This window comes from Lepisma saccharinum, chromosome 1 (genome assembly GCF_977018435.1).
Source record: "Lepisma saccharinum chromosome 1, izLepSacc3.1, whole genome shotgun sequence".
Taxonomy (NCBI): Eukaryota; Metazoa; Arthropoda; class Insecta; order Zygentoma; family Lepismatidae; genus Lepisma; species Lepisma saccharinum.
In genome coordinates, this window is record NC_139229.1 from 202,793,946 (window position 1) to 202,813,598 (window position 19,653).

General features: G+C 36.7%; 1 protein-coding gene across 10 annotated transcripts in view; it reads right to left on the reverse strand.

Annotated features, from left to right (window-relative positions):
• The window catches only part of LOC145978332 (protein-L-isoaspartate(D-aspartate) O-methyltransferase-like), a 50,996-nt gene that overhangs the window by 22,819 nt on the left and 8,524 nt on the right, over positions 1-19,653 (reverse strand). For 3 of the 10 annotated variants that reach the window (XM_083110944.1, XM_083110935.1, XM_083110925.1), the window contains exons 2-7: positions 19,116-19,248; positions 13,712-13,854; positions 11,393-11,497; positions 10,503-10,623; positions 7,302-7,387; positions 5,959-6,131 (exon numbers count right to left, since the gene is read on the reverse strand). In XM_083110944.1, coding sequence (XP_082967070.1) covers positions 5,959-6,131; positions 7,302-7,387; positions 10,503-10,623; positions 11,393-11,497; positions 13,712-13,854; positions 19,116-19,170 — 683 coding nt within the window. In that variant the 5' untranslated portion in view covers positions 19,171-19,248. Of the gene's footprint in view, positions 1-1,719; positions 1,781-3,900; positions 4,192-5,958; positions 6,132-7,301; positions 7,388-10,502; positions 10,624-11,392; positions 11,498-13,711; positions 13,855-19,115; positions 19,249-19,653 lie in introns of those variants that run through there. The other 7 variants (XR_014440684.1, XM_083110963.1, XR_014440680.1 and 4 more) reach the window with 6 other exon arrangements.

Below are 19,653 nucleotides of genomic sequence, written 5' to 3' on the forward strand. Positions count from 1 at the left end.
CGTATTTTTGTTTATTCCAAATATAATTCCTTTTTACATTAACATGTATAACTTTCATGCACGATATATGTTTCACATATATGAAATATGGAGCAACGTGGACACTAAATTGTGTATATATTCAAAGTTCCTTTAATACATATTATATAGAACATATATTATTTAAATACATGACACAACCAATTCATCCATCTCACAATAAACCAACATCAAAAATTACATAAATTGTCTCTCAAATGTGCACCCTCCCTTACCTCAAAACAAATGTTCCTACATTTAAAGAAAAATCAATTAAGACAAGTGTTATTTCTCTGTCTGATAATTACAATACAATGCATTATGGAGAACAATGAAATAATGTGAGCAAAGCGAGCAACAAAATTTTTTGATCTAATTTTTTGCAGGCTGAAATCAATATTGATTTAATAGGGTCAAATAATTTCACGGGCAACCAATGCATTCTCTCTTTTACAACTTTTGTGCCTCCCCGATGGTGTAGTGGTAACATCGTCGCCTTGTGATCAAGGGGTCCCGGGTTCGACAGCCGGTGGAGGCACATGGCACAGTAGTTCGCATCTCACTTTAAACTGTAGATCCAGTCCCGATTAGCCTTTCTGTGGATAAAGTGGACTTAAAAAAGTAATTTTTATTTGCATAAAATGTGAATAGGATTCGGATTAATACAAGTTGTAATTTGTCACGTCTACGGAGAAAAATTCAAGTAGAATTCACGCATAATTCTCAGAATTCAAGGAATTCCCGGTGAGTTGCCACCCTGGAATGTCAATGGTGGTTAAGTAGGGTCACATATTTTATGTTGAATAAAGATCAAATTTTGGTACAAAAACTGGACACATTTCAGGTACAAGCAGTATATGAAATGGCATTTTGGTGTCAAAAAGGTGAATAAAAACCCAAATTTGATTTGAAAACTATACTTATTACACAAAATAAGCAATTATTTTCGAATAGCACATTTATGTGGTTATCAAGGTGTTAGGTTTATTCCCATTTAAAGGAGTCCATTTTTCCTTCTGAAATTTTACAGCAGAATTACTCAATTTTTCATGATTTTGCATAACTAAGAGGATAATCCAGAGACTTCAGAAATTGTTATGTCGATAAATGAACTCTAAATTCCATGTTTAAGATTTCTTTTCATATAATTTCATGACAAAACATGGTACGTACTAGATACCCGTATCTCACACATTTCCAAAACAGGAAAAATAAACATTACCACATGTTATTTCATATTTCGTGTTTCCATCAAAAATGAAATATGCATGTTACTTGGTAAGATAACTCAAACTCAACAACTGATTAGCTGACCTCAGTGGCGAAGTGGTTGGCACTATGACACCAGGATTCAAATTCTAGGCCTAGACATGCATGCTCTTTATGAGAGTTCTTTCATCAATTTCATCCCCATCTTTGCGTTAGCAAAAATTGGCAGAAAAGCGAAGTAAAATAAACCAAATCAATCTTTCAATCAATCAAAACTGATTATTTATTAATGTTGCAGTATTTCTGAAGCTATTCAAGCTGCAACTACACAATGTATGTTCGGTGAAGTAAGAGATCTGTGAATTATCAACTTCCTGTGACACACACATTTTCAACTGGCATGTTCTGTGATAAGCTTTCTGGTAAATAGTTACGTGAAATTGTTCTTAACCCAAAAATCCACGAGATTAAAAATTTAGAAGACAAACTGACCTACCAGAAACGCAGCTTCTAATAAATCTTCCAAGACGAACCACTCTACCAAAGATTGCATCTGTGACAAGAGAGAGAAAGAAGCTCACTGAAGAGAGACTATATTGATGACATGAGGCTTGGAACACAATAACACAGCACAAAGCAGAATATTTTCAATACTTCAAATATCAGGTTGAGTCAAAAGTTTGTTCTTTTTTTCACGTGAGAAACAGCGAAGCCGGAGAAAAAGCCTGGAAAGCCAAGCGAGCACCTCGTGGTGGGCACAAGACACATTCACACAGGCACAACACATTTTCATATGGCACAGTGCAAGTACGACGGTCCGTCATGGAGGTCGACAAATTGGCCGTGCGTATCTTATTACGACATTATTGGGAAAAAAAGGGTGAAAGCTGTGAGGGAAATTTGTGTGGTGGAAGGTGAGGGCACAGTGAACATTAGGACAGCACAGCAATGATTCAAGCGGTTCTCGTCTGGCGACATGAGTGTGGAAGACAAGCCCCGACGTGGGAGACCAGGTACCATGGGTACAAATGCCCTGCTACAGCACTTGACAGCCGATGCAAGTGTCAGTACATGGCAACTGGCACGACAGGTTGGATTGTCCCACAGCACCGTGTTTCGTTCTCTTCAACAAATGAGTTTTGTCTCTGGACAGCCTCAACTTGTTCCCTGCAAGTTGACACCACAACAGGCTGAAGGACGAGTCTCCATCTGTCAACAAATGCTTCAAAATCCACGGGACGACAGGTTTTGGTGTCAAATTGTCGCAGGTGACAAAAAGTGGATCTTTCTATGATACTACAGAGGTTGTAGCAATGGAAAGAAGCAATGCCACTTGTTCAAAGGGGAATGTTTGAAAAGAAGGTCATGTTGTGCATATGGTGGAATATCGATGGTCCATTGTTCTGAAACTCGTACCAGACAGTCTTGCTGTCGATGGGAACCTTTATGCTGTACAACCTCAGTGGGTCCATGATGCTATGCTCCAGAAATACCCAACATTGATGTTTCGGAAAAGGCCTTGTTGCATGTCGATAATGTCCATGTCACAGGTCACGAATTGTTACCCAGGAGAGTTGCCTCATCCCCCGTACTTTGCTGAATAAGTCCGATTTCATGCCTTGTGTCTCCAGTCTCAATGTCCATGTGCAAAAAACAAATGAACTTTTGACTCACCCTGGTAAATCAGAATTACAAAATGGACAATTTTCTGCTGCAATGAATATGTCTCTAGGAGGATAAATTTGATAGTAACAAGTTAACAAGTTCTCAAAAGAGAAGAATCTTAAAAAAAAAAAAAAAAAAAAAAAAAACTCATCACAGTGTTCAAAGTATTATCTTATACAAATAGCACACATTCTAACAGGATATGATAGAATAATGTGTATGACCACAAACGGTTTGTGAATATATTGAATTCTGCGTAACCATTTGGAAGGATTTCACATACTTTCTTTCACAGAAACATAGCTTGTAAATGAATATTCTTGAATAATTTGCAGATAATTCCAAAAAAACAAACTGATTCATCGCAAAATCTGTTGTATGGTATTGACAAAATCCACTGTAATCATGAGGTTCTTGTTTCTTTCCAAAGAGGCCCATGACATGCATTAAACCAATTTAATAATATAATTAAACATAATAATGTACATTTAATTACAAATAATTTCTCACAAGCAACTGAGAAATTGGTGAAAAACTGCCTTCCTGAGTTTCAACCTGTGAACCTTTAGCACACAGTTTCACATACTCTCTCTATCACAAGAACATTGTAGCCAGATGTTAGCGTGGTAACCTGAGTTGGTTAAGAATATTGGCACTGCCAAGGTATCAGGTTAATTGATTCGGCTATAATTTTCCACCAATGCATCAATCATTCCCCTCTATAATCTGTGTTTCTGTGTTTTGTTTTTTCATGTTGCTTTTCTGTCACATCTGGCTAATAGAGATGATGAGAATGAGTGATGCTGTGATTCAATCCTGGGAACAGTGGTGAGACTGAAAGTCAAGCACTCAGCATGCACTGTATAATCTCTGTATGTTTTTTCACATGTTGTTGGTTTTAATTGCACCAATCTAGAATTATTTTACAATATACTTTTGAAAAATACTACAATTATCTACAGAATATGGATTTTTCCTACACAACTCTATGATAAACTTGTATCCTACCTTTCACAAAATTTTGTATCATTTGTATGCTTTTCTATCCTATTGAAGGAAGTTTGGATATAGGAAGGGTTAAGCCAGACTGAATAAATTAGATCTTCACTAGTTTAGTACTCTTCTTCCGAAGATGTTCTTGACGGAACTCTTTCCTCACTCACAGAGGGCGATGCCTCTTTGCTGTCAGAAGGTTTGTTCTCATCACTCAGTGAATACTTTAAATCACTCTCTCCCAATTCTTCACTCGGTAAAGATTTTAAATCACTCTCTCCAAATTTGCTGCCCTGACTATCTTTCCTGCAGATAATGTTAGTTCCACGTAAGAAATTATTTATATCATCATTACATACACAATGAGACTACAAATATCTCCAAAGCCACAAAAGGTAAAAATCTACAGAATACTACATTATCACTGCTGCTTACTCAACTGGTACCATCCACTTTTGTGTTAAGGAAACTGCTTTCTAATTAAGAACAAACTGTGTAGTAGCTGTAGAATGTCTTTTTCTTGGGGAAATGTTATCATCGCAACTACCTCCTGCAGTGCTTTTTTTCCCCTAGCTTCTGAAATGGGAGTTTTGTTTTAGTAGCACTCCAGGTGTTCAAATGATGCTAAAAAAAACACGGGGACGGGAGGATCGTCTGATGCAACTTTTCTGTTTCTTGCATATTACATTTTTGGCAGTATCCAACAGTAGGCGAGTAAATTTGCTATTGTCTTGTAGCAGAAACATTCCTTTCTGAATGATAAATATACCTATGTGTACAATATTTTCCATGGGCTGCATAAACAGTCTTATCATTAGAGCCTGGTCCTAAACTATACTGATTCTAACAGTTTCAAAAGAGCACTTCTTCTCTTGATCAAATTTGACCTGTAGTGGAGACCGAACCTACAACAGACATGTGATTCTACTTACCACACTTGACTAACAGAGAGCACTGTGGAGATATAAGCCTTTCAAGTATTTCTGAAAAGATGTGTTGCTTGACAGAGATAGTTGGTGAATAATGGCTTCTCAAAAACAACCATTGAAGTTAGTGCTGTGGCTGTTGGTGGCAATGGTGAAAGTGGCATTTTGGATGGATTAAGTGTTGACTGTTTTCTTCCAACTTCCACCCTTCTGGTTCCTTTTTTCCTTCTTCATATGTTGGTGTGGGTGTGCATCTGGCTGTGCATGGTAATGCAAGTAGTTGAAGAAATTAAGGCTATCTCTATTATACAGGAACGGAATTATTGAGGTACAGGTGCCATTCACCACACTTACCAGGATAATGGATTGAATCAATTGATTGAATTGGTGTTTTAAGTCCACTTTATGCACAATAAGGCTAATTGGGATGGGACCTACAGTTTAAAGTGGGATCCAAACCACTATGTGCTGTGCCTCCAGTGGGTATCAAACCCGGGACCCCTTGATTACAAGGCAATGATGCTACCACTGCACCATCAGGGAGGCCCTATCAGGATAATGGAAAAGAAAAAGAAGCTTGTGTATCTGTGATCACGTATGTTATTTGCAATAGTTTTTATGAAACCAGTGAGAGAATACTGGACAACTACAAAGATATCAGAATATTGTATATGCTTATTTTCATTCACATTCAGAAAGTGAAGCAACAACAAGAAAATCAAACGATAAATCAATTACTTGTAATTGTGTGTAAAGCCTTTCCAGATGGAAACTTTTCAAGTGTGTGCTTTTCAACAGCCCATTGAGGTCCCAGGCCTACCTACGATTGCTGACCTCACTCTCGCCTGATCCTACTTACTCACTCACCCAAGGTGGCAGATCATCCAACCAGTTATGGGGTGACATGTGGTCAGCACAACGAACCCCCAGTCATTGTTGTAGGTTTTCATGACCAGGTTACACTTCTCATTCGTAGCTTTGTATTACGATATAATGTATGTATAGTAATGATCTAAAATGACAGAACTGAAATATCGTGCGTAGTTTTCAAGAAATGGCACATTAATTGATGTCACGTGGCCCAAGATATAAATATCGCATCTATCCATTAAAGTTTAATAAAAGAACACTGCTGACAGCAACCTACCTTCCTGGCCACTGTGCATCTTTGTCGGTCAGTGGAACGAACACCACACCCATCAAAGGTGTTCTTGTTACGGAGCCATCTGGCTTCTTGTCTATTTGTTCCAGCTGTTGATTCCATCCTTCTGGCCCAATTGGAACTATCAATCTTCCACCAGGATTCAACTGTGTTACCAGCTGTTTTAAATGAACAAGGGATGTGTTATTGTCATAAATAATACAAGACATAATACTCAGTTTTTAAAATTTCGATCTTAGAGTCATTGGTTAGAAAATAATACTAATTGGTGATGATCAAGAAACTGAAAAACAAATGGCATCCTATCTGAAGCAAATTATGGATAATTTCTGCATAAAGCATAATTTGCTTGACACATTTGACTGGTACTATTAAAATAGTTTGCATCGACATTCAATACATGAATTCTACCCCATCTTATTTTTAATAGATCCTACAAATTTATATGTCTCTTGGAGACTAACAATATGAGTGAGTCAGATACATGCACACATATCAGGTAGTGACATTTTAGTGCTCAGGAATGCATTTAAAAGATAAAAAAACTTGAATAGCACTGAAACAAAATATCTGATCAATTTCACCTCCTCCAGATTTATACACAGGGTGTTTCAGTGAACTTGATTCAATCTTGTAGGATGGATGGAGACTGACCCAAGTACCAATATGAGATAAGGAACCCCGGTCCAGAAACGTGTCATTAAAAAGTGGAGATGCCTATGACGGTGGAATACGACAACTGAAAGATGCATCTTGTAATTTAATACGGACATTACTGCAGTGTATCGTAACAGTCTACGAATAAAACGTTACAGTAATTGTTCAAAATGGCAACCCCCAGCATCGATGCAGGCACAACAGCATTGCAAGAAGCTCTGTCGCATCCACTCTGGAGTCGTTCTGATGATATAGCACGGATTGTTGCGAACAGGTCCTCACTGAAACGGTTGATGATTGGATGCTGAGCCAAGGGACACCCCTTGCATACCATTCTGGCAAGAATCCTTGCTACCTGCAATATCGTCAGAACGACTCCAGGGATGTTTGAACAGGTGCGACAGAGCTTCTTGCAATGCTGTCGTGCTTGCATTGATGCTGGGGGCCTGCTGTTTTAAACAATTACTGTAACATTTTTTGCCTTAATGACACGTTCCCGAACTGGGGTTCCTTATCTCACATTGGTACTTGATCAGTCTCCATCCACCCTGCAAGTTTGAATTAAGGTCATGGAAACATCCTGTATATATAGATAAATGGATAGGTAAAAATTTCAAATATTTCACAGTAGTGGGCTTCAACATCAGAGCGATCACAATGTCTATACTCACTTCTTGTGGCAGAGTGCGAGCTGCAGCTCCAACATGTATGACATCATATGGGGCATCTTCTGGATAACCTAGCCTTCCATCTCCCACTGCAATTCAAAATTGCAAAACTGTTATAAAAGTACAAAAAGTTCTGCAACCACTGACCACGGACGTCTGCAGAACTTTTTTCTGGGATGGGGGGAGACAAACTAAGCCCATTCTCCATAATAGTATCCTCCCCTCAAAAAGCATTGCTTCAGTTTAAAGTTGTCATGTTTTTGCAATGCCTTTGCAATAATTAACACATATTACTGTGACTGAAATGAAATTATATATGTGAAATATGTAATTTTTCATTGACTTCTGGATGTCCACGATACTGACCATTCATTAAAAATGGCACCAAGTTTTTTAAAAAATGAAAATTTGTCACTGTAAGAAGTGCCGAAGGTACTGTACACTACTTCCTTACGTAATTGTGTGTTTTGTGTTTCAAGTGATTTAAAAAGAATGTATTAATGGCAACAATATGAATTCTATATTCGTAAACTCACAGTTTTTTGTTGCAAATGATATTATATATGTTGCAGTGAAACATCATATCTTGTACACTCCGTAAAAAAAAATAGCATCACTTCATTATTTTTGGTCGTCAGCATTTCGCTTGTGAATTATCAGTTGTTTTATTGATTTAATTCGACTTGTCGATTTGTTTTCCTAACAATGATATAAAACACTATATCTGTACAATATATTTTTATTATTTAAGTCATAGTTACGTACATAATGCACTTGACAGAACTAATATCAAAATTATTGCAAATATAGCTTGTGGAACGTTTTCGCACAAAGACAATTTTTACAAGTAAAAAGATTGAACAGAGGTTTTAAATGCATCATGATATGTTAATTTGAAATGATAGTAAGTAAATACATTGACTAGTACTTAGTGTGGTCACCCCTGGCCTTCCTAAGTGCTTCCAACCTTCGAGGCATGCTATGAATGAGATTTTGACAATTTTCGACCTCAATTTCATTCCAAACCTGTGCGTCTGATTATCAAGTTTTTTGCACATCATAGCCCACAGGTTTTCTATAGGATTCATGTCTGGAGAGTTGGGTGACCACCAAAGTCTTTCAATATTCATATCATGAAACTAGTTATTCACCACCTGAACACGGTGACAGGTTTCATTATCGTCTTGAAAAATAAAGTAGTCCAAATTCTGTCCAGAAAAATGATCTCCTGCAGTTTGTAGAACTTTCCGATTCAGGATTTTCAGATATTGATCAGCCTTAACAGTCCATGTGCAAATATGCATCCTGCCAATCCCTTTTGCAGAGAAACATGCCCAAATCTTTACACTGCCACAAAACTTTTGACTCTCTAAACTACAAGATTTTGCAAGTTCTTCTCCCTTCCGCATCTACAGTTTAACTGAGCTGTCATTTCCCAGCAATTTAAATAGTTTTTCATCAGAAAATATCACATGTTCCAAATCTGTATCATTCCATGCGCCATAACGTGTGACAAACTCACGTCTAGCTTTTGCATGTGCGTAAGTAAGTCTGGGTTTTTTACGTGGGACGTGTTTAGAAACACCCTGTTTCTTTAGTCGGGATACTACAGTAGCATGAGTAAGATTAACTCCCACCTTATTTTGAAGTTTATGTGCAATTTGGCGTGAACTCAATCATCTGTTCTTCAGTGCCATGTCCTTTATCATACGATCCACTCAAGGTGACATCTTTTTCTTTCTGCCACAGTGACTTCTCAGTGATGATTTTCCATGTTCTTGTTACTTTTGCAGGCAGCGGCTAACTGTGGATTGATGCATTTGAAGTTGTCGACCAATTTCTCTCTGAGAATGACCATCCACATGCAAAGCAAGAACCATTCCTTGCTTACGTGGTGAAATGTCACACTTTCTGCCCATTTGTTTCGAGAAAACACGCTCAAATACATTACACAGCACCAGAACACTTCACAAATATGGTAATGTATACAAACTGTCAATAATGAACATGTAGTTGCAACATAAAACACGTCACAAGTTGCACTACTAACAATCGTTTTACAGATTCCTGACAATTGATTACAAAGCCTTGCAGCAGTAACTGATTGCAACACCCTCTAGCGGACACTCCAAACACTAAATCAACATAAGAATAACACCACACTACGCAGTGAATCCAGACCAATACTTCAATCAATTGATTTCAAGTTGTGCAGGAAAGATGCATGCATGCGAAACTCAAAATTGTCAACATCCGTAATAAGAATAGTGATGCTAATTTTTTTTTACAGAGTGTATTTGAAAAATTGATACACACCAACTAAAAACACTATTCCACGCTTTTAATATGGGTTGAGAGAGTGACTCGTTCATCAGGTTCACACCCAAAAATTACGTTTTCTTCTTTCACTAATATTGACTCTACAGATGCAACCATTGTTGCACACATTACCAGTATGAACAAAACTTGGTTATATTTTTCAATGCAATGCAAAATCATCCTGAGTTATCATAATGTACAATAACATTATTTTGCTCTAAATGTTCACTTCAAAATGTATGTTGGATTGTGAAGTTTTTGAAATATGAATGGTAAAACAAATTATTTGGAAATATTGTCCACCATGTCTTATTCTCATGCATTGTGTGGTCCATACTGTTAGAGCAATACCAACCACCCCCCAGATGTAAGCATTTGACACCCATGCCACTGCTTTCATGACAGTGTATCAAGTTTGGTGGTGTTGTCAGTACCTGGGCTTGCTCAGTAGTGATAGCTTTCTGGAAAATTAGTCCTGGTAGCATTTTTTAATAAGTTATCTCCATTTTTTTTGTTGGCTCAAGTGCAAAAGTTGCACAGAATTAAAGAACATCACTGAAAGTGTAAATCTTTTTAACCAAATAATACTGCAACGATGATTTTTCTGGACTGCTGACAAGCTTGCTATCTGATTACATGATAGTTCCACCAAAACCAAAATAAACTCGAAGAGGTTTTCTCGGAATATCAACCAGCTTTCAAGAGCTAATTTCACTCTTATCTTCAGGGATTAAAGTGATAATAATAAAGGGATTATCACTTTAACCCCATAAGATGAGAGTCACGTTAGCTCTCAAAAGTCTATATGGAAATCATCTGGTTGATATCCTGAGAAAAACTCTCCATTCCAGGGAAGCTTGAAGAATTATTTCAAAAGAAACTTACCTACCAACTTCAGTTGACCTGATTTCAGGAGTTCTGGCTTATCCTTCTCCACATTGTCAATAGAAAATTCAACAAGCTCTTCAATATGGTCTATTCCAACAGCTTTCCCAGTATCTCCAACCTAGAGAGAATTATATATTTATATATTTGAATAAAGTAAAAAAGAATATTTCAATAATTCCCACTAAAGCCTGTTCGGCCAAAAAATAAATTTCAAAATTCTATTTTTGTCTTTTCCATCGAAAGCCAGGGAGGGTCACATGAACCGCTGAACCAATTGATTTGGTGCCGTGGTGCATTGCCAAATATTTTGTTTCAAGTAGTTTCCGAAACAGGCTCCCTCAACAACACAGGGATGGTGAAAAATAATGGTTGCCACCGTGTATCAAGCGAATGGGTTTCCCTGATTCTCCCTGAAATGCAAGTGAGGGATGCATGTTGGCAGCAAAACGTGTCGTGCACGACTGGACAAAAATCAGGTGTGCAACAACACTGCTTTATCCCCTTGAAACTCCCACAACTGGAGGTGAAAAGTCTGGGTTTCCTGAAGTTTATTCTTTGGCTGGTCGGACTTTACTGATGATTTTTCTCAAACATTAATTTCTGATCTTGATCAATACATAAAATTACTGGTGCTTAACTAGATATGAATCTGTGAATGGGAAAATCCATCAAAAGATTACTGTAATTGCTTATTAATGTGACACTACCACAATATAACAGTTATCACTATTAACAAAAATCTGGAAAGTTTATATCATTATTTTAGTCCATTTTCCTTTTGCATTATCTGACAACTATATTTGCAATGTTATTTTTACAGTAAATATATTTTGTTGAGGAAAAATTACTGTTAATGACACACACACACTAGAGAGAACACAACTCACCATTACCGCCATACATGTCGTTAAGTAGCCACTTCCTGATCCAACATCTAAGGCTCTTGCACCAGGTACAAGCTTGTCCTTTAAAAGTTCTAATGCATGGGCATGCTGTGAAATAAAATGTATACATTACTTCTATGTACATAATTTACACAATGGCTCAACATTATTCAAGTTTTTTACATTCATACATCAGCAAATTTTACATCTTGGCTAAACTTCTGTTGATCAGGTAATATTTAATGTGAACAAGGATGTGTTAACTACAAATTACACATTTATTTCACTGTTAAGTTACTTGTCTACAACTTATTAATTATAGAGAAACTCATTTGCTCACAGTTTTCGCGAAGCTGTTTTTAGTTTGTTCTATTAATTTAGGTGACCACTGCAACCATGCTCATTGGAAATTGTTCAGTTGTTGCCTGGTGCATTTCTGTTGTTTTTTGTTCCTGAATTTGTTCACTGGTGTTAGTTGTAACACCAGTGACCTAGTGACAATCGAGGAACAAAAAAAACAACAATGCTCCAGGCAACAACACAACAAGTTCCACCGAGGATGGTGGCAGTGGCCACCAAAATTAATAGAACAAACTAAAAACAGCTTTGCGGAAACAGTGATCTCTCATTTTCCAAAATATGAATAGAACTTCTAGCTTACTGTTTTGGTGCCCTAACCTTTGTTCCAATGTTAGATTTCTGAATAAGTATCTTTTAGCACCATTTTTTCAAGTAAAACTTGCAAAACTACAATGTATTACATGCTTGTTCTACAGACAAAACTGAACTTCTGTGTCTTCAAGTTTGATTCACACAAGGAAATACTCAAGTTTCACCCAAATTAAATTAGCTCCTTGCATGTTAAATTCTAAACGTTACATGCAAACTGAAGTTTCATTGACCAAAAGGCATAATTAGGATGAACTTTTTGTATTAGTCATGTTATTAATTTTGCACACATCTCACTGATATATAATAACTGACATTTTCCTCACAGCAACAATGGCATCATAATTTGACTTAAGTTCTTATTACATGATCATAATAAATCACGGTGAAAGTCGTTGAATGTTTAAAATTGACAATTGAAAGTAATTGAACATTGTTCCTATTGAATGGTCTGAAACTGCATAGGTACACAATCAAAGAAAAATTGGACAAGTTCACACTGAACCAAAACGTGGCAGTGTGTATGGCACAAAAAGCAATAAATAGACTAGCGATTAGCCATAACAAAGATAATTTTCCTTCCAAAGTAAGATGTAGGGTATATTAGAAACTTGAAACATGATTGATGTTGATGTATTTTCTCGTACGTATTAAAGGTCTAAATGTATTGAGACAGCAGAAAAACAATGTCAACATAACAAAATAATTTTATAAAAATCTAATTTGCACAGACATACAGATACAGTAGTTGTTTATCATTGTGTTTATCTAAACTTCAATTTATCATCAACACAAAGTATTATTTATTTATTTATTTATTTACTGAGAAAATTTCAGATACAGCACAGGTGGCCATTTTACACTGAAATTGTCAACAATGAGAAAGCAATAATTATAATCAGCATAAAAATAAAAAATTTAAAAAAAAATAATAAATAAAAAATAATTAAGAGTATCAAAACAACATAAAAGTGAATAGCAAATGAACAAAAAAATAAGTAACAGATGGCACTATGCGATATTAATTACAAGTATTTCTTCTGATAGAAGACCGAAAGGCAAACTCTGAGGAAAATATATCAATACTTGAGGGGAGATCATTGTATTGTGCTGCTAGTGTGGTTGGATGTCGAATGTATATTATCACATTACTCACTGCTATAGAAATATACATCATTCTTTGATGTATAATTGCAATTAAATATATACAGATGACAAATGATGTACAATTGCAATTAAATATATACAGATGACAAATGATGTATAATTGCAATTAAATATATACAGATGACAATGGTTTACTGTTCCTCCTTTTCTTGCTCGCAAGTCACAAAAACAACTCTCGCGTGTTATTCCACGTTGCCTTTCTCTTTACCACAGAATAAAAGTAAGTAGCATTATGTACCTCAATGCTTCTTTTTGATAACTGATTTCAAAAGTACATGCTCTATTTGGTCGACAGTCAGGCTTGGATGGCATTATTTAGAACAGTTCCTATTTAGAAATTCTTGGACAGTAACCACAAATGCAAGAAGCAGCATGGCGTGTGCTCTGACGTCACTTCCTTTAAACATTGCATTCAACGACTTTTTCATGGTTAATTTGATCGGGTACAAACAGCTTTAGAAATTCTGAAGTGATCATCAAACTTACCATATGTGGTGCACTAATAGTAACACCAAATCCAATGCTTTGTGGAGCATCTAAGTATGGCTGTGGGGAATGTCTGACATACTTTCCCCTGTCAACAGACAACATTGTTTCTTCCACTCGTCTGCTGCGTACTATGCCATTCACTGAAACAATCACACATATAAGTAATACTAATTATGTATTTGCAAATGCATTTAACATCATCATGTGTGTGTTCCGTCAAAATATCGAAGAATATAAGTACTGGACACTAAAAATATTCATGTTGACATCAGAAAAGACAATATAAAAAGAATGACCACTGATTTAGCAGAGAATGGAGAGAACTGATAGTAATGGAGGGCAGTAACCCATATGTCTATAAGATGAGGAATGGTTGTAAATTGGTATTCTTGATGTAAAAAGCACCATCCTTTGTGTCCACGCTGAATTTGATTTCAGATTTATAAATAACCCAGTTGCCATATTAGCAAATAAGGAGGTTCGTCAACAGCGGAATGTTAAGAACAACTAAACAGGTAGAACTTTGATACATATTTGTTACAGGAAATCTAAAGGCTTCCCTCTGACAATGTGTCTTTTTTTGTTTGGGATTCCACTTTAAACTGTGGTCCGGTTCCAATGAGCACATAACATGGACTTAAACAGTGGCACAGGAACGGGGGGGGGGGGGGGGGGGTACAGGGGTACGTTGCACCCCCTAAATTTTTGAAGAGGGTACTGCACCCCCTAAATCCGTAAATTGAATTGTACCCCCCCGCCACCCCCTTGGTAATTTGACAGCAGACGCAAATTGAAAGAACCTATTTTCAGTTCGCCCAATAAGAAAGTGTATATTGTTTATAACTTATAAACATTATCTTTCTTACCACAGAAATTCAAACCATTCTAAACTTATTCTACAACATTGTGGTTGCTACTAGTTAGCTCATTGATTTAAGTTCTTGGAAACCTCTTTAAGGAGATGAAAATTGTTTAAAATATGTGTGGAACGATGGAATCAGATTTGCTCTCAGAAAATCATGCTGCAGACGAATGCTCCTTTGGGAAAAAGGGGGGGGGGGTACAATTTTCTAAATAAATGGTCGCGTCGATTTGAAGATAAGATACAAATCTTCATCAGAAGAGTAGGCTATATGACTGATCCCATTTCCTTTTGAATATTTGAAATGGAATTTTCCAAAACGAAATACTTACACGAACGAGACGAGACGCTACAGACCAACTTGAGGGTACAATGTACTGCTGTACTTCACCTCACTCATATTTTTCATAACTTTGTAAGGGGGTGTTCGGAAAACTATACTTAAACCTATATATTAAGAGATTTTGAAAATAGAGTCCCGGTTAGCCTATCTGAGCATGAAGTGAATTTAGAATAAGTTTTAATGACTTCTGAGTGGAAACCGAAACAAAAATAAACAAGAACGAGACGGACCTCGCCACACCGGAGATGAGATGAGGCTGTGACAATTCTCGACTCATCGCATCGCAATATCATTCCTAGGTGAAATGAATTTTTTCCTAGACATTTAAACAGGGTGCAATTTGCAATATTATCAGAGGAGGGGGAATTATTTTTACCTATGTATTAGGTATACTTATAAATGGACATTAATGGCTTAAAATCTAATTTTGGTATCGAATGCAACACAAACAACGCCATTTTAAGTTAAACCCTAAAGTCAATCTGTAAGAAAATTACATTAGTCAGATGAATGCACGAGATAAATTAAACTCACTGCAGGTTCTGTTGGTAGATTTTGGATTGGATTAACAAGGTCTTTGAGTGAGATGGGAATGTTTGATTGATCTATTAGGTTTATTTTACTTCGCATTTCTGCCACTTTTGGCTAATCGCAAAGATGAGGATGGGTGATGATATCATGAAATAGATGAACACTCACATGACCAACCTGGAACATCTGGCATCTAAGCCAGTGCCGGATCTACAAATCTTAGGCGCTCCCGCAAAATATTGCCAAAGGGTCCCCTTCTACCTACCAACCTTCACACTCACACACACCCACACATATATATGTGCGATTGCCAAGAGGTGTCACCTGTAGTCATTTCACATTGCTATCGTGCTATCGAGATTGCTTAGATTACAAAGCTAACCGCCTATGAACAAATGGAACAAACGGTTTTAAGAATTCACTGGAATTTTTCATGGTTAGTCTTTTAAATTACATAATTACTTTTTTAGAATGTAGTATATGTAATTTGTATAAGCAAGCGTAAAAGAGGGCTTCTTAAAGTACTCGATGTTAGGAGACAATATGATTCTATACTCTGTACACAACCCTACAAGTAATTCTGCCGGCGGCCATGCTTATGGGCTCCATGAAGTGTAATATCCTTCAAGGTGGGTCCCAGACAGAAAAAGGTTGAGAACCACTGGCTTGGGGAGAACCACATTGGTGTGTTCCAAGTAGAAGCCCACCATATTGAATTCAACTCATTTTTTTAAAAAAATGGAAATGGAGGTGATGTGGTGTATATACGAGTATTTGACACTGTTTTCTCACACCTGGAAAATGATACATTTGTTACAATCATGCAGTCGTAAGTTGTTCCTGATTTAAGATAGTTTGAAGAAACCTTCACCTCTGCATTGCTAGTGAAATTCTAGCCTCATTTGATTTTGTCTGACTGTCACACGGGAAACCTGGGTGGGTGTCTTAAGATCGGAATTTGTTGGGCTTTGTCCCAGCATAAAGCGGCTCTAGGGCCCACCCAGCCTTAAATCAAATGCGACTGCAGCGTGGTGCTGATCACATCACCTCTAAGATGGCCGACAACAAAAATATGTGAAACTCTACCTACCCCGTGCCTTCATGTCACGGTGCACAGCACAGGGAACTTTACCTTTACCTGTATATATTGTATTCATTTCTGTACCCCTGAGTAACTGAGTTTATTTTGTACATATGCATATATGAACCCTATACTATGTCAATGGCTTAGGGCTCCCTAAATGCTTACTTGTCTCCAGCCCCCCCCCCCCCCCCCCGCACTGCGGGGTTTTGAGGCTTGTAGATCCGGCACTGGTCAAAGCGCTATGCTAACCACTCCACCACGGAGGCCGGCGAGGTGGGAATGTGTTTTGCATTTTCTTTGTAGATGCGAAAATCTTTAACTGTGACGCGCACGTGCTTTTGCTTACATTAAAGTTTACCTTTTCACATTAATGAGAAATTGACATGTCACCCTAAAGCACACACATCTGCACTTAATACTACTACATACGAAAAAATACCTTGGGCGGTTCTTCATATTGTCCACCAAAGATTGAAACGAAAAAAACAAACCTTTTGAGCGTATGTCTTTTCTTGCTTCCTCTGACATCTGAATGATTTCGGTTTTGTATATGTAATGAATGTGGCACGTATGGGAGAGGAAAGAGGAGTTCACAGGATTCTTGTTGGGAAACCTGATGGTAAGAGACCTATAGGAAGGCCAAGATGAAGATGGAGGGACAACGTTGAGATGGACCTAAAGGAAATCGGTAGAGATGGAAAAGAGTATATAGATCTTGCTCAAGATAGGGACAGATGGAAGGCTTGTGTTGCTGCAACCATGAACCTTCGGGTTTAAGAAGGCTAGAGAGTTAGTTAGTTAGTTAGTTAGTTAGTTATATGTAATGACTAATGATAGTACTTTCAGTGCTTGAAGAGTGTCATTAGGTACATCTAATTATATAACAAATAAATGCTTTGTCAAATGTTTCACAAATATTTCAAAGTTAGACTTCTTACGAGTTGATCGGGAACCATCTCAACTCAGTTTTTTTTTCTTTTCTTAATATAACGCCCTACAGATGTCTGAGTAAATACCAAATACATGGCTCCTAAAAGACATTAGATGTGTACATCTGCCATAAATTGTTTAAGGATATTTTTATGTGTAGCTATGGGAATTTAAAATTAGAATGAACTGAACTGAAGTGGAACTCTATAAGTATGGTATATTCAATAATGTGGTTTCTATATCCAGTGGGTGGGAGGTGATTATTCCTGGTTGGGTGGCTCAAGATCCTCCTCACCCCCTTTAATCTCAACCTGCATTAAAATTAATAGATGTATCTTTGTTCGCAATTTTCACATTTCAAACTCCTGATTTTCCGTACCGTTAAATTCAAATAAGCCCAGAACGAAGTCTATATGTTTCAGAATTGATATCTGGTTTTAAAATCTGTCAAAAAAACACAAATTCTAAGAAAAACAAAGAAAAAAATAGTTATGCAAATTTTGCATTAAATAACAGGACATTCGTTATTAGAATAAATAGAATATTTCCCATTCCTTCACATTATACCTAAGTATCAAGGACGTATGTAGGAGGGGGTCCGGACACTCCCTCGAAAGACTTACCAAGTAGTAAAAGTAAATAATTAGAATAATGTTTAGCATTTGTTATATAATCGATGGTTATTTCTGCTGAACTTATTGGAAGGCAAGGAATTTGGCTCATACGGCTTTGATAGGTTCCAAAGATTTATACACACTGTTAATGATAATATCCATAAAATATTAATCAGAAACTTTACTTTTCGTTAATTGGATCTAACTCCTTGTTTGTTATTCAATAAATATTCAATTATTTTTCTATTTGACATTACATTCCTTGCCAGGGCAGTGGTTTTTATGCAAATCTTGGCGATCTTAACTACACGTAAGCTAGATAACTTACATATTTAATTAATATTTTAATTTAATTAAATATAATTATTTATTATTATTATTAGTGCAACACTTGGTTGGACCCCAGAAATGTATTTCTAGGTGCAGTAGTATGTGTGTTTATATATATATATGGGAGGCTGAATTTTGTACCCCCCAAATGAAAAACGTTCCTGCGCCACTGGACTTAAACACACATTTTTGCAAACTTTACTGATGGAGAATCGAAAAGGTGAGTCCATCTTGAAAATTCAATTTCAGAAATTTGGGCTTGCAAGGGTATTTTACCACAATATTTTAAAAATGCACATATATTTTTTAACTGTAAGTAAAATTGAGGAAGTGATATAATGTCCAGGTGTCACATTTATACTCTGGTGTAATTTTTTTTTTCAAAACTTATGAGTCACTTATGCATGTTCCCCTTCATTAATATCCACATAGAATTCTATTTTACTTTGCTTTTGTGCCACTTTTGGCTAATCGCAAAGATGGGGATGAGTGATGACATGATGAATGGACACTCATAAATATCCATTCCCAGACCAGTATTCAAACACAGGACCCTTGGCATCGTAGCACAATGTGCTAACCACTCTGCCATGGGAGGGGGGGGGGGGCAATTTCACTGATGATACTTCGACACAAAACATAATTATCTACGCACAATTCCAAGTGCTACACCATGTTAATAAAAAATACAGAAACAAAATACTTACACCGTAGACTACGGACCATGTCAGCGTTGTTCTTTCCATGAGACCTCCATGCCATGCTTGCTCTTTGAATGAATGTCGGGCAAAATAGGGGTCATAAACTAATCCTAATGAAAGCATACAATGGTCGGCATACCTGAAAAATATATATATATAGATGATGTTTCAATTTCCTAGTACAAACAACAGTCGGTATTATCACAAAACTACACTACATCGCCCCCTAGTGATGAAATATAATATTTTCTTTCAAGCAGTATGTTTTATTTTTTGTAATTATTTTGACAATTGTACATACTGTACGTAATTTTAACATTTTCTGAATTTTTTTTACTCTAACAATAAAGGTAATAATGAAGAAATTGTTTAGTTATCTTTGTTTGGTCTGATGTATAGTTCAATTGTTACATTTGTTTAGGGATTTATTTCATAACCTCACTGAAAGGTTTCTTGATTAGAAGTCTTCCTTCTTGCTCACACAGTATCACCAAACGTAATTGCAGTACAATAATGTACGATTTCACCTCTTTGCCGGAAGTCA